The sequence below is a fragment of the Hylobates moloch genome, unplaced genomic scaffold (genome assembly GCF_009828535.3).
Source record: "Hylobates moloch isolate HMO894 unplaced genomic scaffold, HMol_V3 SCAFFOLD_13, whole genome shotgun sequence".
NCBI classification, from domain to species: Eukaryota; Metazoa; Chordata; class Mammalia; order Primates; family Hylobatidae; genus Hylobates; species Hylobates moloch.
The window spans coordinates 28,005,427-28,032,659 of NW_026652288.1; the positions used below are offsets into that span (position 1 = coordinate 28,005,427).

At 41.7% G+C, this 27,233-nt stretch overlaps 1 protein-coding gene across 10 annotated transcripts in view; it reads left to right on the plus strand.

Annotated features, from left to right (window-relative positions):
- Window positions 1-27,233, plus strand: part of BABAM2 (BRISC and BRCA1 A complex member 2) — a 576,872-nt gene that overhangs the window by 529,983 nt on the left and 19,656 nt on the right. For 6 of the 10 annotated variants that reach the window (XM_032172579.2, XM_032172582.2, XM_032172577.2 and 3 more), the window contains one exon: window positions 4,256-4,409. In XM_032172579.2, coding sequence (XP_032028470.1) covers window positions 4,256-4,409 — 154 coding nt within the window. Of the gene's footprint in view, window positions 1-4,255; window positions 4,410-18,007; window positions 18,084-18,364; window positions 18,437-27,233 lie in introns of those variants that run through there. The other 4 variants (XM_032172583.2, XM_058426956.1, XM_058426955.1 and 1 more) reach the window with 3 other exon arrangements.

Consider the following 27,233-nt stretch of genomic DNA (forward strand, 5'->3'; position numbering starts at 1 on the left):
TGGTGGCACATGCCTGTAATCCCAGCACTTTGGGAGGCTGAGGCGGGCAAGTCACAAGGTCAGGAGTTCAAGACCAGCCTGACCAACATGGTGAAACCCCATCTCTACTAAAAATACAGAAAATTAGCTGGGCATAATGGCAGGCGTCTGTAATCCTAGCTACTTGGGAGGCTGAGGCAAGAGAATCACTTGAACCTGGGAGGTGGAGGTTGCAGTGAGCCGAGATCGCACCACTGCTCTCCAGCCTGGGCGACAGTGTGAGACTCCATCTCAAAAAAAAAAAAAAAAAAAAAAAGAAAGCAAATGGTTAAAGTGTTCAATTTTGATATCGCTGAAACTGTGAGCCCCAAATCCTTGGAATCTGAGCGATTCCTTCAGAGCAAGTTAGCTGTTAGAAGTCCTAAAGTAATTATTTTACTATGCATCAGAAAATCATGAGTTAACCTATAGGCAAAAGTTAAGTGACAAAAACATTTGGGGATAAGGAAAGCAAGTTTTAATTTTTTTAATCTTGACTAAGTTGTACCATTCAAATCATTCTTGTCAGAAAAATGTGAAGTATTTCTCATAAATATTTTAGTTATTAACTCATTCTTATGCATAGAACGTTTTAAAATAAGCCATCGTTTTATTGACCATTGACTGATATAGACAGGATACAACTTAGTTAAGTTGAGCAAGATACTGTATTTTTAAAATTTTATTTTCTCATATGTGAATTACCAATTTTATCTCTGAAGTACTCTGACTGTTCCTGCTCCCCAAATAATACATTTACTGTGTGCACTGAGAAAGTATTCAAATTTTAATATTGGCTTCAATTACACTTTGTTAGATAAATCTCCATGGAGAAATAATCATGTAATCAATGCTTTTTGGGGACTGTGGTGCATATCAACATTACCTTGCTGCTGTTTTTTAAAAATCAGAACAACTCACTTGCCCAGATAGATACATTTCCTTCACATTTTGAATTATTTCTGATGCTAACTGGGCATTTAGGGGGTCAAAGAAGATGGTTCCAAAATAGGTGGGAAAAAATCATTTTTTAGCATATTAAAATATTAATACCAGCAACTCATTTTCTACAAAACAAAATAATAAGAACGAAAATAGAAGGCATTCCAAAACCCAAAAAAGCCAGTAGCTTGAAAATCACATAGCCTGTAGTATTATCTGCATTGCTTTGGATACTGAGTGATGACTGTATTTGCTTTAAATTTATAAATTATTGCAATTGAGTTCTACCGTTTAAAATTGTTGCTTTCTTGTAGGGAAGCTCTCATGGTACTTTTCTGCTGGTAATGATTGCTTTGGAGGTTAATCTCAACCTTGTTTTATATTTGCAAAAATGTACATAGTATAAAACAACTGAAGTCAAAGTATATGTGAATAGGCTTTTTTTTTTTTTTTTGAGACGGAGTTTTTCTCTTGTTGCTCAAGCCGGAGTCCAGTGGCACTATCTCAGCTCACTGCAACCTCTCCCTCCAGAGTTCAAGAGATTCTCCTGTTTCAGCCTCCTGAGTAGCTGGGATTACAGGTACGCACCACCATGCCCAGCTAATTTTTTGTATTTTTAGTAGAGACGGGGTTTCACCATGTTGGCCGGGCTGGTCTCGAACTCCTCACCTCAGGTGATCTGCCTGCCTCAGCCTCCCAAAGTACTGGGATTACAGGAGTGAGCCACCGCGCCTGGCCACGAATAGGCCTTTTTAAAAAATTAATCAGAAGAGGCGCAGTGGTTCACGCCTGTAATCCCAGCACTTTGGGAGGCCAAGGTGGGTGGATCATCTGAGGTCAGGAATTCGAGACCAGCCTGACCAACATGGTGAAATTTGATCTCTACTAAAAATATTAAAAATTAGCCGAACATGGTGGCAGGCGCCTGTAATCCTGGCTACTTGGGAGACTGGGGCACAAGAATTGCCTGAACCCAGGAGGCAGAGAGGTTGCAGTGAGCTGAGATCGTGCCATTGCACTCCATCCAGCCTGGGCGACAGAGCGAGACTCTGCCTCAAAAATAAATAAATAAATAAATAAATAAATATTAATCAGAAGAAATGGAAGTAGTAATGAGAAAAGATACAAAGTTAATTTTAGAAAGCAATATTTGTGCAGAGTGACTGAAAACGTTACAGATCATGCTTTGTAATATGCAGGGACTCAAAAGCGATTTCTGAATTGAATTATTGATTTGAATCAGTCTTTTGTATTGTTCCTCTATACTATGAACTCTCTGCTTTGGCACTAACAGACATGTATTCAGACTGCCCTATTGTGGTACTTGAAAAATGTGACTAAAGAGTGGACATTCAAAATCGTGCCCTTTTCTCTGACTGTCGTGTGATTCATCTGTAGAAACCCCCTGCAGCACTGAGTCAGTCATCATCAGAGTCAAGTGCACTCCGAGGTCTAAGAGGCCCTCCCAACTGGATGGATTTTTGATTCTTGGGAGTTTTTTGGCTTCTCCTTAAAAGTCTGCTGTGGACCTAAGTTTTCCTTCAAGAAATCATATTGAGTGCTGAGAGTACCTAGTCCAAGTTGAATGTCACCCCAGACTAGAATAGTGGTAAATGTATAATTATCTAGCATGTATTTTTATTTATTTATTTATTTATTTTTAAGACGGAGTCTCACTCTGTTGCCCAGGCTGGAGTGCAGTGGCACGATCACAGCTCACTGCAACATCCGCCTCCCGGATTCAAGCGATTCCCCTGCCTCAGCCTCCCGAGTAGCTGGGATTATAGGTGCTTGCCACCACGCCCAGCTAATTTTTGTGTTTTTAGTAGAGATGAGGTTTCACCATGTTGGCCAGGCTGGTCTTGAACTCCTGACCTCAGGTAATCCACCCACCTCCGCCTCCCAAAGTGCTGGGATTACAGGCGTGAGCCACTGTGCCTGGCCTAATTATCTGGTATGTATTTTTAAATCTATCTTCCTCATGTAGCTAAAAAGACGAACCTTATACATACTTCACAATGACAACTTTAGCTTCCTAAATTGTGACATAGTGAATGAGTCGTAAGCAGATTATGCCAGTGTCCTTTGGAGTAGGAGAAGGCAATGTGGGGCATAGTAGGAGCCCAATGTTTGAATCATAGGACTAGATTTGAGTCTTGCCCCTGCCTGGCTGTGACATGAGCAAGTTAATATATCTCTTAGAGTCTCTGGTTTGCTCACCTATTAAATGCAAATGTTGAAGATAATGTCTCTGTCATGGAGTTCTAAGTAACAAATTAGATAAAGTGTATAAAGATACCCTGTAAATCTAGAAAATTCTATACTTGTTTTTCTTATTATTTTTATGCTGTTCCTATTCTTTGTCCTAGAAGTGGATAACATTCACACATATATACGTTATATACCTTTAAGAATGTGTTATTGAAACAGTCTGTGTTTTTAATGATGATTTGCCTCAACTAATAACGAGTCAGTTTACTTTTAAAAATTGAGTTAAAGAACCCCAAAATGAAAAGATAAAGCATATAACACATGTTAACAGCAAGGGTTGGAATTAGCCTGTACTATCACAGCAGACATATTTAGTGCTCAGAGTAGTCCCTTATGCGTTCCATTAAGGAACTCCCACTGATTTAGGAGATATAAATATATGTGGTAATGCATATGGAAAAAATTGAAACTGCTGAGTATCAAAATTCACTGCTTGATTGGAAGTAGAGTGATAACTTCATTTTTCCTGGTAGTCTGGTTGCCATATCCTACAAAGTAGAAAGATTATCACCTGCACTCTTTACCCCTTCTCCAAATGTATTCTTGAAAAACAGCCTCTGTCCCACTTCCTCCATCAAATTATAGATGTGGAAGACATTGCCCAACCCTTGAAGAGTTTATGCTATAATAGACACTTAGACAGAAAGAGAACTCTGCTATGGAATATTGATCCAGGGAAGTGCTAGAGAGGAATGTCAGATGGTTGCAGGCACCCAAGCATCCTTCCCTAAGCTTCTGTGACCATTTCAAAGCATTCTTACAGCACCTACACATCATGCCTTCTATTGGTGACATTTTCACCCATGTGTGATTTGCCTCTCTAGATTATAAACTCCTCGAAGATGGGGAAGTCACTTTGTATTTCTTGGTCCCTCTCTATACACCACAACTTTCATCCAAACTGCAAGCAGTATTTGTGGTTCAAATAGAGTTTTGTACCTAACATTCGGATTTAGTCAAAAAAAAAAAAATCTTAAGATGTGTTTATGCTCTAACTTTCTTTTTCTTTCTTCTGTCTTCACAGTTGACCTGCCTCTGTTTTTCCCTCGAGACCAGCCAACTCTCACATTTCAGTCCGTCTATCACTTTACCAACAGTGGACAGCTTTACTCCCAGGCCCAAAAAAATTATCCATACAGCCCCAGATGGGATGGAAATGAAATGGCCAAAAGAGCAAAGTAAGTGAATCTGTTGTTATTTCCTACAGATAAGAGCATTTTGTTTATCTACTCCAGGGGTTGGCAAGCTACTGCTTGCAGGCTAGATCCTGCCTTGTGCATATTTTTGTAAATAAAGTTTTATAGAAACACAGCAACACCCATTTCTTTACTTATTATCTGTGACTGCTTTAATGCTACAGTGGCAGAGTGAGTAGTTGCAACAGAGACTGGATGGCCTAGAAAACCAAAAATGTTTGCTGTTTGGCCCTTTGTAGCTTCGTCAGGAAGAAGCTGATCTACATCTGAAAGTGTTTCCTTTTTCTACTGTTTCTGTTGGTCTCTAAAATTAGCCATGACAGCTTTTTTTTTTCATGGAATGTAGAATTTATCAGAAAACTACCTCTCTATTTAGAGTAGAGAATAAATACTAAATAGGAATTCGAGTTATGGGTAAATGGCATAAATGATGAAAATGTTGGCAGCTACTTTTTATAGTTTTTTAAAAAATGGGAAATCTCAGGTGGCAGTAAACAGAATGTTTGCTTAGTAGTCAACACCTGGAGCTGGTAGCTACTCTTTCATGTGGAAATGCATCTCTGAATTCTATACCTCATTGCGTCTCTGCAGTGTATACCACAGCCGTTGCCCAAAGTAGGACCTGTGTATTTCTTGGTCAAATAAACAGCTACACAAATAGCTTAGGGCTATTAGAATAGATATGGAAGTAGGATTTCATAGAGGTTGAAGTTAGCTAAAGTTTGGAGTTTGGAGGTACAACTATTGCTCATGAACCTCTCAGTGTGGAAGGCCTCACTTCAGTCACACAGAATAGGTAAATATAGAAATATGCTGAGTGTTTTTTATATTTAAGACTTTGGTGTCTGGAACATCAGTCTTCATAAACCATGACCTCCTAGATTGAAGAAGCAGTGGATCAAAATCATAGTTTCCAAAAATAAATCATAGAGTGGCATGTGGTTATAACTTTATCGCTTGGAACAGTCATATGCTTCACACCTGTGATCCCAGCTGAAGGATGATCAGATCCAAAGTATCACACAAATATAGACCATCTATTAAGCATCCTCTTCATTTGCTCATCCAGTGTTTATTAAGCATCTACCATGTTCCAAGCATTGTGCTCCATGCTAGGAATATAATGATAAACAAATTAGAAATTGTCCCTGTCTTCATGGAATTTATAGCCCAGCAAAGGAGATAAAGCCTTTATCATACGAAACTTCTGACAATTTCAAAGTACCTACTAACAAAACCTGGACCTCCAGATCTGGAATGTTCTTGATTAGCCATGACTAACAAGAACTTAGTAGGACTTCCTGTTCTTGCCTCCCCCTCCCAGAGAGACCCCATTCCCTTCCATGGGGCCTCCTGACCTCACCTATATTTTTCTGTAGTACAAGACCTTCACTTATAGCAGGCTTGAGAACATTTTATTTTATTTTTTTATTTTATTTTATTTTATTTTATTTTATTTTATTATTTTGAGACAGAATCTTGCTCTGTTGCCTAGGCTGAAGTACAGTGGTGCAATCTCGGCTCACTGCAACCTCCACCTCCCAGGATCAAGCAATTCTCCTGCCTCAGCCTTCTGAGTAGCTGGAACTACTGGCATGTGCCACCACGCCCGACTGATTTTTGTATTTTTAGTAGAGATGGGGTTTTGCTATGTTTGCCAGGCTGGTCTCGAACTCCTGACCTCAGGTGATCCGCCCACCTCAGCCTCCCAAAGTGCTAGGATTACAAGTGTGAGCCACTGCGCCCAGCCTGAGATTCTTAAATAATGTCAGGGTGTCTTCTTCTAGAAACCAGACTGCCTCAGATTTATATGCAGAATCCAGAGTTGTTATCTGAAACTTTAATGTGCCTTCTTCTTTCCCTTTTTTTTCTCTTTTTATCCATGACACCCAAGTCTGAAATCCCATTCAGGACAAAAACAAGCATATGCAAATATAACAAGTAACAATGATTAAGACTTACACATCTTGAAATACAATGGAAAAAAGGAATTATAAAGTATGTTTTATGCTTGAAGTATTGATATCGTTTAATTTTCTGGGCTTTCCCTATGTATACATAGGATCTGCCCTTAGAAGATGGGCATTATTTGTGGTACATGCTGTGGAGTCTGAACCAGATGTGTCTTTGTGGTTTCCATGGCAAAGCTATCTTGGTGTGTGTGTGTGTGTGTGTGTGTGTGTGTGTTTTTCCTAAGTAGACATTTTAGCAAGTATGAATTGGATCTTTAAGAAGTTGCAGACCACAAGCCCGTGATTTCAGTATAGGAATATCGTAAGTGAAGCCTGTTTATCTTAACAGATTGGTTCAGAGTTTCAAGAGACATTTGCTTTATGTTAACACCAGTCTAAAGAAAACATCTGAAGTAATGTTTAAAAAATGTGCTTTCTGCTGTAGCGAAGATGGATCCATTTTAAATGTAATAAAAGAGAAAGCCAGCAGCTCGTGCTAGCAAGAAGAAATAGTTTAAAGTTTCCATTCTTCAGCTGAACTGAGTAACTTCCCTGGGCTGTGTCAGAAAGCCAGATAAACACCGTGAAAGAACTGTCCTGCAGTATAGTCTTGAGATTGGTGGAGAAGGTTGAAGACAAAGGATGGAAAGAGAGGAGGGTCAACTGTAGCATTCCTTCCACACCCTGTTTCTTTGTCCTGTGAAAATACTGTATGTACACAGTGCGTAAAAGGCTATAATTCACTTGGGGAGCTCTGCCCATGACATAAACACTCTCATGGTTTATGAACAGCAGTGGAGCCTTTTGAGTGGAATCAGCTGTTTATTCCCTCCTGTAGAGCAAAATTCTAAACAATGTAACCTCAGAAAGGACACTTCCTGGCACTGACCAGGGCTTTTCCTACCACATGTGCTTCTTTCTTTCTCATGGCTGTCCAGCAGATTCTGTCCCTCGCAAGTGAAACAGCATTTACAGGGTGAGCACAGGCTTTGGGGTCATGTGTGCCCCAGTTGCTATTGCAAAGTCTAATCCTGCAAGCTCTGTGGTCTTGGGCAGAGCTCTTAACCTCTCTGAACCTCATTCCTAAAACAGGACTGTACTCCTCCCTATTGGATGGACTTGCTATGAGAGGCCAGCAAGTTAACACGTGGAAGACCATGGGTTTTAGCTTCTGCTGCATACCTCAGTGCCTTTGCTCACGCCTTTCCTCCCACCCTCTTTCTGCCGCCTCAAACAGACACATCCTTCAACCTTCTCCCATATGGGTTTTCCCATCCACTCTACTTTGCCAGCAGCTCTCTCCCCTCCCAGTCTCCTTTGACTCTAATCACATACTGCTTTGGAATCTCTTTGGTATTTTCTTTAGTTCTTCACATCTTCATATATGTTTTGTTTCCTTAACCAAACCATGAGTACTTTGAAGGAAATGGCTTTGCATATATATCTTTTTTTAAAATTGCAGTATAATTTACATACAGTGGAGTGGACAGGTTTTAAGTATATCTTTTGAAAAGTTTTGACAAAGTTACCTTATAGCCTCTTTCCAAATAGTCTCTTTACTCTCAAGGCAACTATTGTTCTGTATCACCCTGTCTTAGTTTTTCCTTTTAGATACTTCTAAATGAAATAATACAGATCATACTCTTTTGTGTCTGACACATTGAAATTTATCTTCATTTCATTCAACATAATTGTTTAAGATTTAGCTGTCATGGTGGCCGGAAGTGGTAGCTCACGTCTGTTCTCCCAGCATTTTGGGGGACTGAAGCGGGCGGATCACCTGAGGTAGGAAGTTCGAGAACAGTCTGGCCAACATGGCAAAACCCCATCTCTACTAAAAATACAAAAATTAGCAGGGCATGGTGGCACACGCCTATAATCCCAGCTACTCTGGAGGCTGAGGCAGGAGAATCTGTTGAACCCAGGAGGCGGAGGTTGCAGTGAGCCAAAATCGCGCCACTGCACTCCAGCCTGGGTGATGGAGCGAGACTCCATCTCAAAAAAAAAAAAAAAAAAAAGTATCTGTTATGGCATTTCTTTTTTACTGCTGAGTAATATTCTATTATATGAATATAGCATAATGTATTAATGCATTCACCCGTGTGTAGATACTTGTGTTGTTTCCAGGTTGGGGATTTTATTAATAGAGCTGATGTGACCAAGGCTTTTTGTAGACATGTGTTTTCCTTTCTTCAGGTAAATACTTGGGAGTGGGAGTACATATGTGATTAACTTTATAAGAAGGTGACAAGCTTTTTTAAAGTGGTATCAGTTTACCCTCCCATCAGCAATATGCCAGGGTTCCAGTTTCTTCACATTCTTACCAACACTTCCTATTGTCAGTCTTTTTAAATTTTGAACCATTCTAGAGAGGATAAAGTAAGATCTCATGTTTTTAATTTACATTTCCTGGTGATAAATGATGTTGAGCATCTTGGCGTGTGCTTATTGGTTTATCTTCTTTCATGAAATGTCTGTTCAGATCTTGCCTATTTTTAATTTGGTTGTTAGTCTTTTTATTAATGAGTTGTATATGCGAGTTTCTTTATGTATTTGTCAGATATATTTATTATGAGTATTGTCTCTCAATCTGTGGCTTGCCATTTCATTTTCTTTTTCCTTTTTTTAATAGAGACAAAGTTTCGCTATGTTGCCCAGGCTGGTCCTGAACCCCTGGGCTCAAGTGATCCTTGATCCTCCCGCGGCAGCCTCCCAAAGTCTTGGGATTACAGGTGTGAGCCACTATTCCTGGCCCTTTTCATTTTCTTAAGAGTGTCTTTTGATGAGCAGAAAATCTTCATTTTTTAAATGAAATCTGTTTTTTACGTTAATGCTCTTTGTGTACTCAAAATTATTAGCCTACTAGAAGGTCATGAAGAAATTCTCGTATGTTTTCTTCTAGAAGCTTTTGTTTTGATACGTAGGCCTATGATCCATGTCAAATTAATTTTTGTATATGATATGAGGTAGATGCCAAGGTTAATTTTTTGTTCATATGTATCCAGATATTACAACACCATTTGTTGAAAATACTTCTCTTTCCCTATTGAATTACCTTTACATCTTTGTCAAAAGTCAATTGACCACATGTGAGTGGATCTATTTCTGGATACTCTATTCTGTTCCATTGATAGGTTTGTGTACCAATATTTCTTGAAATCAGGAAAGGTATATCAATATTTCTTGAAATCGGGAAAGGTATCCAAGCTTGTTCTTTTTAAATATTGTTTTGACTATTCTAGGTCCTTTGCATTTTTATATATCTTTTAGAATCAGCTTGCCAGTTCCCACCTCTCCCCACTCCAACCGCCCCCCGATAAAAGCCTGCTGATCAACAAGGGAAGAATTGACATTTTTATAATACTGAATCTTTTATAATACTGAATCAATGAACATGGTTTTATTTAGGTCTTTAGTTTCTCAGAAATTTTTAAAATATTTCAATGTAGAAGTCTTGAAATATTTTTAAATGTTTCACTTTTTTTTTGAGACAGAGTCTTGCTCTGTTGTCCAGGGTGGAGTACCGTGGCGCAATCTTGGCTCACTGCAAACTCTGCCTCCCAGATTCAAGAGATTCTTGTGCCTCAGCCCCCCGAGTACCCAGGACTACAGACGTGTGCCACCGCACCCAGCTAATTTTTGTATTTTTATTTATTTATTTTTTTTGAGACAGAGTTTTGCTTTTGTCACCCAGGCTGGAGTGCAATGGCATGATCTTGGCTCACAGCAACCTCCACCTCCCAGGTTCAAGCGATTGTCATGCCTCAGCCTTCCTAGTAGCTGGGATTACAGGTGCCCGCCACCACGCCAGTCTAGTTTTTGTATTTTTAGTAGAGATGGGGTTTCACCATGTTGGCCAGGCTGGTTTCAAACTCCTGACTTCAGGTGATCCACCCGTCTCAGCATCCCAAAGTGCTGGGATTACAGGCATGAGCCACTATGCCCAGCCAATTTTTGTATTTTTAGTACAGACATGGTTTCGGCATGTTGGCCAGTCTGGTCTCGAGCTCCTGGCCTCAAGCAATCCACCTGCCTCGGCCTCCCAAAGTGCTGGCATTACAGGCATGAGCCACTGCATTCCACATGTTTTTGTTTTTATTGTAAATTATATAAAAATATAAATATAAAATATTTATAAATATATAAAAATATAAACAAAATTTTTAAAAATTTATTTTCTAGTTTGTTGCTGGTATACAGGAATACAAATGATTTTTCTACATTGACATGGCATCCTGTGACATTGCTAAATTCACTTATTACTACTAAAATCTAATAGTTTTTTTTATAGATTTCTTATAATTTCTTTTTTCTTTTTTTTTGGAGATGGAGTCTCACTCTGTCACCCAGGCTGGAGTGCAGTGGCATGATCTTGGCTCACTGCAGCATCCACCCCCCAGGTTCTAGCAATTCTCCTGCCTCAACCTCCCGAGTAGCTGGGACTACAGGCACACGCTGCCACGCCAGGCTAATTTTTTGTATTTTTTTTTTTTTTAGTAGAGACAGAGTGTTACCATGTTGCCCAGGCTGGTCTCGAACTCCTGAGCTCAGGCAATCCACCTGCCTTGGCCTCCCAAAGTGCTAGGATTACAGGCATGAGCCACCACGCCCAGCCTGTAATTTCTTACATAAACAGTCACGCCTTATGCTAACAGCTTTACTTCTTTCCTTCCAATCTTTATGTTTTTCTATTTCTTTTTCTACCTACTTGCACTGAATAGGACCTCCAGTACAATTTTTTACATAAGTGATAAGAGCAGAATCAAGCTGTATGTTTCTCTATTAAGGTTGATGTTGAGGTTTTACATAGATGTCTTTATCAGATTGAAGAAATTCTTGTATTACTACTTTGCTAAGAGGTTTTCTTTTTTTCTTTTTTTATTATGAATGGATGTTGAATTCCATAGATTGCTTTTTCTGCATCTTTTGACATTGACATAATCGTGTGGTTTTTCTTTATTCTGTTAATGTGAATTACATTATTTAGTTTTTGCATGTTGAACCAACCTTGCATTCCAAAGATAAACCCTTCTCAGTCATGATTTTATCCTTTTTTATATTATTAAATTTGATTTGCTAAAATTTTAAGATTTTTACATCTACATTTATGAATGATATTGGTCTAAAATTTCTTTTGTTGTGTTTGTCCTTATCAGGTCTTTGGTATCAGTACTATGCTGGCTTCATTAAATAAACTGTAAAGTATTCCTTCTTCCCTTGTTTTCTAAAAGAGTTTGTACAGATTTAGTATTCTTTCTTTCCAAATGTTTGGTAGGGTTTCCTTTGTGCAAAAAATATTTAGTGTCTTTACTAAATGTAGGGATATTCAGATTGTTGTATTTCTTCTTGTGTTCATTTTAGCAAGCTAGGTTTTTAAATAAGAAATTGGTCCATCATATCCAAGTTGTCAAAGTGATTGGCAGTACATTGTTTCTAATGTCTTCCTTTTCAAGTTTCTTAGAGTAGAAGCTTAGGTCACGATTTTAATCCTTTTTTCTTTTTTAATATAAAATTACTTTCTACGGATTGCTTAAGCTGCATTCCACAAAGTTTTGTATGTTGTTTTTCATTCTTATTTTATTAGAAATATTTTCTGATTTCCCTTGTGATTTCTTCTTGAACCATGGGTTATTTATAATTGTGCTTCTTGAATTTCAAGTGTTTAGAAAGATTTTTCTAAATATCTTATTGATTTATAATTTAATTCGGTTTTGGTCAGAGATCATAACCTGTATGATTTCAAGCCTTTGGAATTTGTTGAGAATTGTTTTGTAGCCCAGCATGTGGTCTATCTTGATAAATATTCCATGTAAACCTGAAAAGAATGTGTGTCCTGCAGTTTTGGGGTATAGTGTTCTATATATACATTAACTAAGTTAAATTACTTGTTAGTGTTATTCAAATCTTTTAGCTCTTTACTGATTTTTTATGTCTATTATATCAGTTATTGAAAGGAGGTATTAACATTTTCACCTGCGGGGTTTTGGATTTGTCTGTTTCTCTCCTTAGTTCTGCTAATTTTTACTTTTTATATCTTAAAGTTTTATTTTTAGATATATATTTAGAATTGTTAGGTCTTCTTAATAAATTGGTCCTTCTATCATTATGAGATGACTCTCTTTATTTCTGGCAATATTCTTTGACTTGAAATCTGCTCCGTTTGATATTAAAATTGTTACACCAGCTTTCTTCTGTGTATTTTTTGCATGGTATATATTTTTTTCATCCTTTCTTTATTCCTATCTGTGTCTTTATATTTGAAGGAAACCTTTGTAGACCTTGGGTTTTTAAATCTAGTCTTAACATGTCTACCTTTTAACTGGAGTATTTCTTTTTTTTTTGAGATGGAGTCTCGCTCTGTCGCCCAGATTGGAGTGCAGTGGCGTGACCTCAGCTCACAGCAACCTCCACCTCCTGGGTTCAAGCAATTGTCCTGCCTCAGCCTCCCGAGTAGGTGGGATTACAGGCTCACGCCACTATTGCCTGGCTAATTTTTGTATTTTTAGTAGAGACGGGGTTTCACCATGTTGGCCAGGCTGGTCTCGAACTCCTGACCTCGTGATCCACCTGCCTCGGCCCCCCAAAGTGCTGGAATTACAGGCGTGAGCCACCACACCTGGCCTTTTTTTTTTTTTTTTTTGAGACAGAGTCTTATTCTGTCACCCAGGCCTGAGTGCAGTGGCATGATCTCGGCTAACTGCAACCTCCGCCTCCCGGGTTCAAGTGATTCTCCTGCCTCAGACTCCCAAATAGCTGGGACTATAGGCGCACACCACCACACCTGGCTATTTTTTATATTTTTAGTAGAGACGGGGTTTTGCCATATTGGCCAGGCTGGTCTCAAACTCCTGACCTCAAGTGATCCACCCCACCTTGGCCTCCCAAAGTGCTGGGCTTACAGGCATGAGCCACCACACCTGGCCTTAATTGGAGTATTTCATTTATTTATACATTTAATATAAATAATAAGCTTACTGGGTTTAAACCCTACAGTCTTGCTATTCATATTTTCGGTTTGGGGTTTTTTTTATTCCTTTGTTCTTTTCTTCCTGTATTCTTTCAGTTTATTCAAGTATTTTTTAGTTTACCATTTTCTCTTCTGTTGGTGTATTAGCTTTACTTCTTTGTATATTTTAGTCATTTATACACTAAAAATACACCCTTAACTTATCACAGCCTACCATGAATTAATATTATAATGCTTCCTGTATAAACAGTGTAATTATCTGTGTACCTTCTATTTACCTTTGTATTATCATATTCACACACTTTCAGTCTTCGTATTTTATGAATTCCACAATACGTTGTTATTATTTTGGCTTTTAATAGTCAACTAACTTTTAAAGAATTCAAGAAAAAATAATTACATTCCATCTTATTCTGTAGTTTTTCAATAAATGTAATAAAGAATCATTTCCTCTCAAAAAAAAAAAAACCTATTTAAAATGACTTCCTCCAAACAAGCCGTCAGAGTGATCATATCCAGCCTATAGGCAGAGGACACTGAAATTGGCAGTCATCAAGAAAAGAAAATGATACCTACATGGCATCCAGGTGCCTCTGTCTGCCCTATGGACTTCATTCACAGTGGCCCCTCACACACTTTTATGGGATCATCAGCTGCAGCGTTTCAAGGGTTATAATGCAGAAATTCTTAGTGCGCCTCATACAGATTATAAAAACTGAGGCTCAGAGTGATTAATTGACTTTCCCGAGAGCACACAGCTGGCTTCTAGAGGAGTGAGGCCTCAACATAGGTCCTCATTTTCAAACTGTGGCACCAAAAGTGAAAAAAGTTCTTGCCCTTCCCAAAGCTGAAGCCAAAGCGAACGCTTTGAAGGCCAGGAAGGCAGTGCTTAAAGGTGTCCACAGCCACAAAAAGAAGATCCAATCCACACATCACCCACCTTCCAGTGGCCCAAGACAGTGTGGCTCTGGAGGCAGCAGAAATATCCTTGGAAGAGCACTCCCAGGAGAAACAACCTTGACCAGTAATTCATCATCAGGTTCCCCCAACCACTGAGTCAGCCATGAAGAAGATAGAAGACAACAACGCAACTTGTGTCCATTGTGGATATCAAAGCCAACAAGCACCAGATCAAACAGGCTGTGAAGAAGCTCAGTGACACTGATGTGGCCAAAGCCAACACCCCGATCATTCCTGATGGAGAGAAGAAGGCATATTGGGATCATCTAAACTGAATCCAGCTAGTTGATTCTAAATATATATCTTTTCACCATTTAAAACCAAAACAAAAGCATAGGTCCTCTGACCCTTCTGCACATCTACACCCAGGCAGATGTTCCATACTCTTTTTACCATGTGTCTGAGGCTCTCTCCTCATACAGAGAGGAAATGCATGAGGCAATGAAGAGCACTGACCATAAGGTCAAGACATAGCTGGGTTTAAACCTGTCTCTGCCACTCACAGGCTATGTGACTTTGGGCAAATTCCTAATTTCCCTGAGTCTTTGTTTCCTTGCCTATGAAATGGTGAAGGCTACTTCAGAGGGTTATGATGGGTATCACATGGGGTATATGATTTTCTGTGTTGCTAATTTAAAAAATATCATAAATTAACCCTTTTAAAACACCACTAATTATTAATCTCACAGTTTCTGTGGGTTAGGAGTCCCACACAAGATGCCTGGGTTCTCAGTTCGGGGTTTTAGGCAACTAAAATGAAGGCTTTGTCTGAGGCTGCGATCTTACCCCTGAGGCTTACGCTCCTCCTTCAAGCTCTTTCAGTATGTTGGCAGAGTTCAGTTCCTTGTGGTTGTAGGACTGAGGCCCCTGTTACCTTGCCGCTGTCAGCTGGAGACCAGCCTCAGCAACTAGAGGCTGCGTGCGTCCTCTGCCATGTGGTCCCCTCCATTTTCAAGCCAGTAGTGGTGCGTCAGATCCCTCTTATATTTTGAATCTCTGCCTTCCATATGTCTTCTGCTAGTCACAGATTTAAAGCCTCCCTGTCTTAAAGTCATCTGTGCCATATAACAAAACCTGTTTACCAGAATGAAATCCATCATATTGACAATCCTGGGGATTACACAGAAGGTGGAGAATCTTGGGGGTCACGTTAGAATTCTGCCTACTACATGGGATAATGTCAGTGAATTGTCCAGCATAAGGTCTGGCATATGGTAAGAATTTGATCATTTTTAGCTATCAGCAGCAACATCCCTAGAGAAAAAAAGGAGATTTTTAAATTAAAAGCAGAGTCAATATTGATACCATCATATGTACCCCAGTAAACAGTCCCTTAACTTTGATGACTTGGCTAGAGTTCCCAAAGTTTAAGGCCACCCCATTAACGGATTGTCATCCCCTGTGGTTGTGTCTTCTTGGTACCAGCACAACCAGCTGAAAAGTGGAAAAATTCCAATTCCATCCTTGCTTAGTCTACATAAAACCAAACATTACTTAAAAAAAAAAAAAAAAGGGCCGGGCATGGTGGCTCACACCTGTAATCCCAACACTTTGGGAGGCCAAGGTGGGCAGATCATGAGGTCAGGAGATCAAGACCATCCTGGCTAACACAGTGAAACCCCGTCTCTACTAAAAATACAAGAAAATTAGCCGTGTCTGGTGGTGGGCGCCTGTAGTCCCAGCTACTCAGGAGGCTGAGGCAGGAGAATGGCGTGAACCCAGGAGGCGGAGCTTGTAGTGAGCAGAGATCTCACCACTGCACTACAGCCTGGGCAACTGAGCAAGACTCTGTCTCAAATAAAAAGCCAAACCACTGGTTACCTTGATGTCTTGTACATAGCTCTAGACTTTCTAGAAGAACCAAAATGACTTTTTGTAATCTTTTCTATTCTAAGGAATCCCTGAATAGATGGTGTGATTTTTCTGTGAATTTCATTGTATCAGGTTGATTCTAGAGGCCTTGGTAGGATTTTAGACTACAACTTAGACTAGAATTTAACCCTAAAACCACCTACTACGATGGCTCATTACATGTTAAAGTTATTGTATAAGTGGAATCAATAAAGAATATGTATATATATATGTGTGTATATATATGTATATATATATATTTTGTTTTTGTTTTTGTTTTTATTTTTGTTTTTGTTTTTTTTTAGAGACAGAGTCTTGCTCTGTCCTCAGGCCAGAGTGCAGTGGCATGATCTCGGCTCACTGCAAGCTCCACCTCCCAGGTTCACGCCATTCTCCTGCCTCACCTCCCAAGTAGCTGGGACTACAGGTGCCCGCCACCACGCCTGGCTAATTTTTGTATTTTTAGTTGAAATGGGGTTCCACCATGTTAGCCAGGATGGTCTTGATCCCCGACCTCGTGATCTGCCCACCTCGGCCTCCCAAAGTGCTAGGATTACATGTGAGCCACCGCGCCCAACCTCAATAAAGAATATTTTAAAAAATAGCTTATCAGTCAACACGTGGGAGTAATTCATTATGAACCTCCTAAAATCATTTGTTGTTTCCCTTCTTGCCTCAAGGTCACAAAGAGACATTATTTTCTTATTTAAAAACTTATCCAAACCCTCCAAAAGCAGTTCATAATTGCTTATATGTTGCTGTTCACCATGCATACTTTTTAATTTTTTTATCTAGTTATTTTTGCAGAATCACTTTTGAAGAAAAAATTCTCTTTCAAGAATCTTTTAAAAGTGTACATTCCAGACTATTTCAATTATTTTTCATCATTAATACATTAGTAAATATTCCCAAAGACACTGTTTTCTTTGAACTTCTCATTAGCTGCAGATGCTTCAATTTAGTCTCATGCATTAGTCCTCTAAATAAAACAGATTAAAAAGTAGATATTTTCCCCTTGATTGAAGAGAAGGAGGTAGATGTCCCACCCGAGGTGCTCCCCATCGGCACCCCCTTCCTTGTCCTCTGAGGCCCTGCTGGCCCCCCTACAACTCCATGGAGCACAGTGTAGAAATCCCAGTTCATGTTGCTAGGATCCCTGAGGCCTGAGAATTCCTAAGGGACTAGGGCTGTTCATGAAGTGTAAGAGGTTATAATATGAGCCCATTTGTGTGTTTGTCTCGCCAGGAATTAATCACTGCTCTTTTCTTCACTCCCTGTTGGTAGCTCCTTAAGGCAGCTCACATGATGCTTTGTCTCTGCTGAGACTTCATTACAGAGTCGGGCCTCTCTCTGCAGTCCCTGTGCCCTGTGAGTTGGCCGGAAGGAGCCTGGGCTGAACCAGCTTTGGAGCCCCAGTAGCAGTGCACTTCTCCTCATCCAGACACCACTAACTACTAGGGAAAAACCTGATAGGCACTTTTCAACACTGTCTCCCCCTCATCACTACTCACTCCCCGACCTGTCCCCTCCCCTTCATGTCCGTACTCCTGGAACTCCCATCTGGCACCCAAGGGTTGGGTGGGGCAGGGGGCAACAAGAAGGTCAGAATCGTGGCCAGCTGGAATTGGTCACCCCCCACATTCCCTCTGCAAGTGGGGAGCAGCTGCAGAACGGAGCCTGCAGAAGGCAGTGCGCTGGGGTAGGCAAGGGACCAGGACTGGGCTCCCAGGAGGTTCCGTACCACGGGACCCTTTGGGGAGCAGACTTAAGCAGCAGAACCTGCAAGCCCAACTGGTGCTATGATTCATGAGTTTTCTTTGTTTTCTTCTGTTTTGCCCTGAGTTTCCTAGGAATAGTTCCGTTTCAAAAATCCCAACCTCATCTCAGCTGAACTCCCCACAAGAGAGATGAGGGAATTTTCCAGGCCCAGGCCAGCATAGCTCGGGTGATCAGAGCCTCCGAGAAGACAATAAAGTCAGTGCTGGTGAGCGACACAGGAATTGGGGACTGAGGTCACCAAGGCCTTCCATTCCACAAGAGCAAGCTCACCCGTCCCTCCTGGGCCTTTTCCTCATGGGGTTTAGAAGTAGAGCTGTGAAGAGAAAAGCAAATCATATAAATAACGTGGAATTATTGGATCCTTGAACTCTCAAAGAGAATCCTTTTGAAAAGTATCTTAAAGGGATTTGGTTTGTTTTTCCTTACAGAAGAGAGAGCAACAGAGATGGGGAGGAATCCAGCTCTGCCTGACATCCAGGCATCCTCTCCAAATTGCATAGGTCAGTGAGAACGTGTTATTTATTAGAACCTGACATCTGTTGCAGTGAAATGATAAGCTCCATTAAAAAGCCTGGCCATCAATTAGTATGAATACAGCCCTCATCCCAGAGGAAGCCACTCACCATCCTCTCAGCCTGTGCAGACCAGGCTGCACCAGGCACGGAGTGTTTACAGCCCAGCTCAGCCTCCTGGCTCCCCTGGGGGAGGGGCAGCAGGTAAATCCCTTCTGCAAGTCCCCTCAGGCCATCTCTCCCCAGACCCTCCATCTGTATTCCTTTGGTTCCCCTGGAAGCTTCTCTGAGAGCTGTTTTAAAGACTGCACCCCCTGTTCATCCTGTTTTCTCAGTGGAAAACAGGGCTTTTGTTCTGGCCTCAGTCACACAAGCCAGAAGAAGCTGCACTGAACTCAGCTTATCAGGATAGTCACACAGAAAGAGTAACTGGGCTGGGCATGGTGGCTCACGCCTGTAATCCCAGCACTTTGGGAGGCCGAGGCAGGTGGATCACCTGAGGTCAGGAATTCAAGAACAACCTGGGCAACATGGTGAAACCCCATCTCTACTAAAAATACAAAAATTAGCCAGGCATGGTGGCAGGTGCCTGTAATCCCAGCTACTCAGGAGACTGAGGCAGGAGGATCACTTGAACCGGGGAGGCAGAGGTTGCAGTGAGCCAAGATAATGCCACTGCACTCCTGCCAGGGTGACAGAGCAAGACCTCATCTCAAAAATAAAAATAAAGAAAAAAAGAGTAACTGGAAGGTCAGCACATCTTTGTCAGGAAAATTGACTTAGGTGTGCCCTTTCAAGAACAATTGAGTGGGCTGGGCGCGGTGGCTCACGCCTGTAATCCCAGAACTTTGGGAGGCTGAGGCAGGCAGATCACAAGGTCAGGAGATCTAGACCATCCTGGCTAACATGGTGAAACCCCATCTCTACTAAAAATATAAAAAATTAGCTGGGCGTGGTGGCATGCCCCTGTAGTCCCAGCTACTTGGGAGGCTGAGGCAGGAGAATGGCGTGAACCCGGGAGGCGGAGCTTGCAGTGAGCCGAGATCGCGCCACTGCACTCCAGCCTAGGTGACAGAACGAGACTCTGTCTCAAAAAAAAAAAAAAAAAAAGAACAATTGAGTGTTCAGGCTTGGGTTCCAATTACCCCTTACCCCGCCAGCCATTGGGGAAGTGTTTGGGATTACCAAGAAGAGCAACTTCCTTGCTTGTGAGTTAGGGTCATGTATTCTCTTTCCTGGAAAAATAGACAGATGCCCTATAGAGTTAGAAAGGAAAGGGTAGAGGAGCTGGTTTGGGATTTTTATAATAAACCGTAGTAGGAACATATGCTATTAATGGAATCAGAGTTCCTTTTGAACAGTTGAGGGAAGAAACATACAGTAAGTCAAGAAAAAGCAAAGGATAATGACCTGGGAGTCAAGTGACCTGGGTCTCATCTAGGGACCATTATTAATTTCCTGTGTGATCATGGAAAAGACACGTCACCTTTCTGGACTTCAGTACCCTCCTCTGAAAGTACTGGGCTAGTACCCACCTGGTAATCACTAAGCTCTAATATATTTCTGGAATTTTAAGTGAAAATTGTTTAAGGTAGCTGAGCATACTTTTTTATTCATGTTGAGAAACTTCCATCTCTGTTGCCAGAGGTCAGACACAAATTGAAAACATTACTAAATGGAATTAAGTACACCATGTACGTGATGCTTTTTTGTACAGCTCGTATCTGATATTTATAGAACACTTCAGTTACAGAACGTGCACACATATGCCCTGAACACACACCCAATAAAATAATTCTAGATGCAATACATTTTCAGATGTCAAGTTAAAACAGCTTCTTAGGAATTAGGCTTGACTGTTCAGATGTGTGTGTTAGTTTCTGACAGGTGCTGCCAGGGCTGCTCAGGGCTGTCATGTGTGATGTGGAGTCCAGCCAAGGCAGGAGGGCCAAGCCGCTTGTTTCTATCACTTCTCATTAAGGCATGAATTCTAGAAAAAAGGGAAGCATCAAGGAACAATCAGGATTGTCCATTGTGTGCATATCATAATGACAAGCAGAGGCCTTGCTTCTGCAGAAACAAGATTCTGTCTTGTCTTTTGTCAGATCATTCAGCACAAGGGCCACCTGTGAAAATGAGCTAGATTCATGCCTTATTAAAATAGAGGATTTACAGAGGTGAGCAAAAATGGGAAGCAGGTACCATCCAGCTCATTATATACAGAATATGTACAAAGCACTGGAGACTACCACACACATGTATTTTGAAGAGCCCCAACTCAAAGCCTACTGATTGATTTCTGGAATGGTCTATCACTCCTTGAGATTCCATTCTGACAATGAGGCTATCTATGGCATTAACTACTCAGAAGACTGAGTACAACTCAGAATTACAAAGCAGGAAGCTATGTAGTTCTTCTAAAAATCAAAACCAAAATTTACAAAACTCACTGGGGCAGTTACCTCTACTCCACTGTCCTGCAAAATCCACAACCAACAGCAGAGATAAGTTGGGTGACTAAGTAGGAATGCATCCTAGGAAGTTAATTGTGACAGTGGGGGCCAGTCACAGAACATGGAACATGGAAGGAACTTTAGAGATCATCTAGTACTGCCAGGTCTAAATATGGTAAGCATTAACCATTGTGATAGATATTCAACGAAATAATCGATATAGACCTTTAAGCACAGTGATTGGCATATTGTTGACTTTCAGTTCATCATTTTCATTTCCTAGAAGAATTTGTGCAAGGCATACAGTATCAAGATTAGAGCCCTATGCCCCTGATTACTGGTCCAAAGCCCAGCCCAAGCCACCTCTGACCTCCTACTTTTCCCCTCTTTCCTGCTCCCTTGCTCACAGGAGCAGCACAGAGTCATCAAGGGCAGGAGTTTAGCCTGCACCATGTATACATCCACCTGCCTGTGGAGCGGCCTGGCATGGGTGCCCTCTTCCTAGTGGCTCACCCAGGAGGCTGAAGGCCTCTGTGCCCATGGGGAAAACCCAGGGTGTTTGTGAGCAGAAATAGCTCTGCTGAGAGTCTTAAAAACCAAGTACTTTTAAGAGAAGGTAACATGCTCCTGTGGCCAAACTGATTACTAGCGTCTATGGGCAAAAGAGAAGAAGGAGTATTGTAATGGAACGCGCCAAAGGAAAGACATCACTTTACTGCTGCCTCCAAAGCAGCAGAGAGGCTGCACATTGAGAAGAGAATAGAAAATTCCAGTGACTCCTATTTTCCCAGACAGATAGAACCTCTGGCACTTAGTCATGCCTAATGGAAAATCGAAACCAAGAAAGCAGAAGTGGGGCGGGGGTGAGCTAGGGTAGTCTGTAATCCAAAGTCACTTCTGAGGAAAAAAAGTAGTTTGTTTGTCTTCTTGTGTGCCATGGGTGGGCAGGGCTGAATTGCCAGGTAGCGGGGCCTTGGCCCTCGGAAGAACAGGCTTTAGAGCAGCCATGATTGTGAGAACTGGGCAGAACAGTGGTTTCCTAGTTGATCCAGAAGCAGCTAGTAAGCCTACAGTCTGTATGTAGCTGCAGTTAAGTTACTGCTAAATCTCTTCAGCAAACGTGTAAGAGCTCACTATATACAGAGTATGTACAAAGCACTGAAGACTAACACACACACATTTTGAAGAGCACCAACTCAAAGCCTACTGATTGATTTCTGGAATGGTCCATCACTGCTTGAGGTTACATTCTGACAGTGAGGCCATCCATGGCATTAACTACTCAGTAGACTGAGTACAGTCCGAATTGCAAAGCAGGAAGCTATGTAGTTCTTCTAACAATCAAAATCAAAATGTAGAAAACCCCAGTTTTGCATTATTGATCATTTGGGGGACTGGATAATCCTTAAACTGTCATTATTCCAGGTATCCAGAAAAGTGAGCATTACAGGAACATGCATATAAAGGCAAGACCACATATTTTCTCAGAGTAAACAGTGGGTCATCCAGTGCCTCCTAATCACCTTACAGACAATAATAATTTTAAAATGTGTTGAATAATTACAATATACCAGCATAGCTCTAAGTGCTTTATGTTTTTTAATTTCTGTAATTCTCGTAACAACCTTATGAGCTAGGTACTGCTATTACACCTATTTTACGGATTATGAAATTGAGGCCCTGCAAAAGGAAGTGACGTGTTCAAGGTCACAGAGTCACTTAGTGTAGGAACTGAGCATATACCTTGGCTTTCCCAACTTTTAGATTGGTTTCGTACTGCACCACCTCTTTTCCTCAGATTAATGGTCTGAGTTATCCCAAATTCACCGGGCAGCTGAGCTCAGCAATCTGTTTAGAACTGCAGGGTCTAGGCTGTTTGCCTTGGTTGACACTCCAGTTTGGCATGCCCCAGTGTGGATCTGTAGTGGCTAACATTTAATTAGATTTTGCCCAGATCACTAGCCTAGATCACTTTTCCCATTCATTCATGCAGCAAATGTTTATTTAATTCAAACTAGGTGTTAGGTACGATGTTAAGTGATGTGTAAGATACAGTCCCTGCTTTCAGTGAACTAGAGGAGGAATGAGAATTGCACATAGATTCTTCTCTTTAAGGTGGCAACGTGCAGGGAAAGAGCACTAGGAGTCAAGGAAAGAAGATTATGTCTGTTTACTGAGACCCAGGAAGCTGAGATTGGAGGCTGGGTAGGATTTGATATGCAGAGAGGGGAGGATACTCCTCCAGAGGAAACAGAGTGCACAAAGGCCCAGAAGATGGGAAGCATGGGGGCTCCAGGAGGTATGCCAGTGTCCACTGAAGACAAGAGCAGTAGATAAGGCAGAAAAGAAAAGAAAAGAGAAAAGAAAATGTTTATTGTTTTTGTGTGCAAAAAAAAATTAATAAAAAAAAAAAGAAAAGAGAAAAGACGGAAGGGGGGAGGGAGGGAAAAGAAAGAAAGGAAAGAGAGAAGGAGAGAGAGAGAAGACAGAAAGGGAAGGGAAGGGGAGGGGAAGGGAAAGGGAGGAGGGAAGGAAGGAAGGAGAGGGGAGGGGAGGGGAGGGGAAAGGGGGAAGTGAAGGGAGAGAAGGAGAGGGAGGGGGGAGGGGAGGGGGGGGGAAAGGGGGAAGTGAAGGGAGAGAAGGAGAGGAGAGGAGATATGCAGGGTACAGAGAACATGCCCTCTGGAATCAGACCAGCTGGAATTCAAGTCCTTGTTCAACCACTGTCTAGTAGGGTTTTTTTGTTTGTTTGTTTGTTTTTAAATCTCTGTGGGCCTTGGCTTTCTCACAGAAGACTGTGAGTGTTAAATGCTGAAATGATTGTAAAATGCCTGGCACATTGTTGGTGTTCACCATGATAAAACATTTGATCTTTTTTTTTTCTGTAAGCAGTAAGGTATTTCTTTGTGTGTGTGGTGGTGTTTTTTTTTTTTCTTTCTTTCTTTTCTTTCCTTTTTGGAGACAGGGTCTCACTCTGTTGCCAGGCTGGAGTACAGTGGTGCAATCATAGCTCACTGCAGACTTGAACTCCTGGGCTCAAGCAATCCTCCCACCTCAGCCTCCCAAGTAACCAGGATTACAGGTCCATGCAACAGCACTGGGCTGATTTTTTTTTTTTTTTTTAGAGGTGGAGTCTCGCTATGTTGCCCAGGCTGGTCTTTAACTCCTGGGCTCGATCAATCCTCCCATCTCAACCTCACAAAGTGCAGGGATTACAGGCATAAGCCGCCTCACCCAGCCAGGTTTTTTGTAAGTTTACAAATTACATATTGGTATAATGATCTGTTTTGGTGTTGATATGTAAATCATAATAGATCCTTCTTGGCCTTGGAAATATTAATAAACACAGTTAAAAACTAAGGGTCACGCTCATGGAACACTATAAAGGAATGTTTGGCTTGGGTTCTTTCACCCCTTCTTTGCCACCTCCATGCCCAGGGCTTTTAGAGACCCCACTCTCGATCTTCAGAATTAGGATTGCCAGATTTAGCAATTAAAAATGCAACATGTCCAGTTACACTTAAATTTCAAATAAACAACAAATAATTTAGTGTAAGTATGCCCCATGCAGTATTTAGGACACACTTATACTAAAAAGTCGTTTATCTGACATTCAGATTTAACCAGGCATCCTGTATTGAGGGGCAGGTCAGGAATCAGCCAGAACAAACCTGTTCCCCATATTTGGGGAAGGAGGCGCACCTGCCTGCTAGCCTTGTCTCTCAGGTGATAAAGGCTCCACGCAGCAGGCTTTGAGCAGCGCCTTCAAATCACTTCCTGGGCAGAAACATCAATTCTAATGGGTCCCACTGTGCATGTTTGGGAGCAGGAGTGGGAGTGGAAATGGGGGTGGGAGTGGGGGTGAAGCAAGGAAGAATGTCTTGCACCAGCCTTCACATATCCTCAGCCTCCTCTGTCTGGGCAAGAACACACATCAGCCTTTCCCTCCTCCAACTTAAAGGCCTTATGGGGGATTTTCTTTGCTTTCTTCAGAACATTCCCACAGTCAATTGGTAGAATGAAGATAGCCTTTGTGGTCTGATAACGTGTCTCATAGAATACGAGCATGTCTCAGGGCAGAGCGTCCTCTTCAAGTTTCTTCCAGGAACATTGCTCACAGCGGGAACTTGAGTTATCCCTTGTGGGGAGATGCGTGTGTGAGTGACTTGACACAGCCATCCAAACGTGATAGGAACAGACTCAGTGCTCTGTGCCCTGGCAATCCGAGGATCATGATATCGAAGCCAGAAAGATAATCCAGCTGCTTCACTTTAGAAATGAAACAAGGGAGAATTCTGCCCAAGGTCACAGATTTTGAGTCTGAACTCAGGTCTAGGTGTCTGTCTACTACTTTGGGCTCTCCAGTAATAGCTCAGGGGATCTGAGTATTCTCGGCACCCTTGTTGGTTGGTTTCTGGGTATTTTCACTGGATTACCTGATGAGTATCCCCCAGACCCCCGCTTGGCTGCGTGTCCTTTGGCACTGCCATGCTCAGCTTTATGCTTTGACCCTCCTCTCCTAAGAGCGAGCAGGACCACTGCTGCTAGGAGCTAATGGCACTTTCTCTACCAGCCGGCTCATGGCTGTCCCCATTAGTGCCTCCTCACTGCTTTCTTTGCCCCACCCTGACCAAGCGTCCTGCGGTTGAAATGGAAAAATCCAACTCAGAGCAGATAGCTTTTCACTTCGGTTTCAGGGGAATAATTCATCCACGTAACATGAGGTAAAAATTAAAACAAAGCAGGGCGTAGTTTCAAGCCGAATAGCACCCTTGGGCTTAAGAGTGACTTTGACCTATTCCTCCCAGACTAGAAAAATTATCTGGCTGCCAGAGAGTTCTTAGAGGAATCACTTTGTTCAATGGTGTCACTGGCAAGGTGGTATTAACCCTAAGACCAGCTTCATCTGAACACTGAAGGCAAACCTGACTGTGCAGGCAGGGCCAGCCCACATGGGAGCCCAGGGCAGCGATCATGGGATCTTCCACTCTTTTTATTTTCTTATTCTTGCCACAACCTGTCATGAGACCAAGAAAACTTGTTTTGAAAATGCTTGACAGCCAAAACAACCTGTTCTCAGCCCTGGATGAGAGGGCTTGTTCTCTCTGACCACTTACGTACTGTTAGAGGTTTGACTAGCTGCTGACTGGAAAACATGAATTTGCTGTTTTCTTCTCATATTGTTCACAGACAAGTGCCAGTGGCTTTCCAGTTCCTGTTTCCCCCCATTTCCCAGCCTTTTCTTCACCAGAGACGTTTTAAGATTATGCCTAACTGATGAATGAACACTAGCAGCATACACTTAAGAGGCTGTAACCGATGGTTATATCTCTGCAGGCTGAGCTTGATATGTAGGTTGTCTTTCCAATCCCATTTGATTTTAACCTGTAGATTTAATCTGTGGATAGATTTTAACTTGTGATTTTCCACTTGCTTTTTGGTCCTTCCTGGTGAAGTTGGACATGTTAGTCAATCGCTAGTTATCCAAGCAGCCATTTTGGCCTCTGCCTTGGTGGCCCTGAGGCCAGCAGTAGTATCTGTGTTCCTCCCACCAAGCCTTGCAAGTCAGGTCTTGGTCTTGGGTGGATCTCCAAATGACCCTGACTGTGAAGGAGCGACCTCATCTCTTCTCCTCTGTACAAGGAAGGGCTGGACTAGATAAGGGTTGGGCAAACAACAGCCTGAGGGCAAAGCTAGCCAGCTGCCTGTTTTTATAAATAAAGTTTTATTGGAACACAGCCATACTCATTGATTTACATATCATCTATGGCTGTTATCACTCCAAGGCCAGAGTTGAATTGTTATAATAGAATACAGGTATGGCCTGCGAAGCTGCAAATATTGATTATCTGGTCCTTTACAGAAAGAGTTTGCTGATCCCTGACCTAGATGATCTCTAGGGTTTTCAAATCCAGTGTTCTATGACTCTTGAACTTGAGGCAATTCTTGAATAGGAAGAGCTCCTGGAATAGGGGCTAACTGGAAAGGGCCTCTTTCCATCCTGTAGTAGTTAACAAAACAAAGCATGCTTTGAGATTGTTGAACTTTACAAAGGGCGGGGCTTATTTTGCTGTATTTTTACAGAGTTTATTTTGCTGTGTGTCTGTATTTGTTTATTGGTCTAATGGCTCTGGTATGCATGGTGTCCAGCAGTTTTGGAGAAAAGATATCCCAGCTGTGTAGGTATGACTGTCTTTAGTGGCATGGTTTGAGGTGGGACACCCATTTGTGCCCACCTGGAAGAGAATGCTGATTCGTCTGCTTGATAAACACGGCAGGAAAGGGAGCCAAATGCTGTCCTGGAGAACCTGTAGGGCTGCCCAAACTCCACC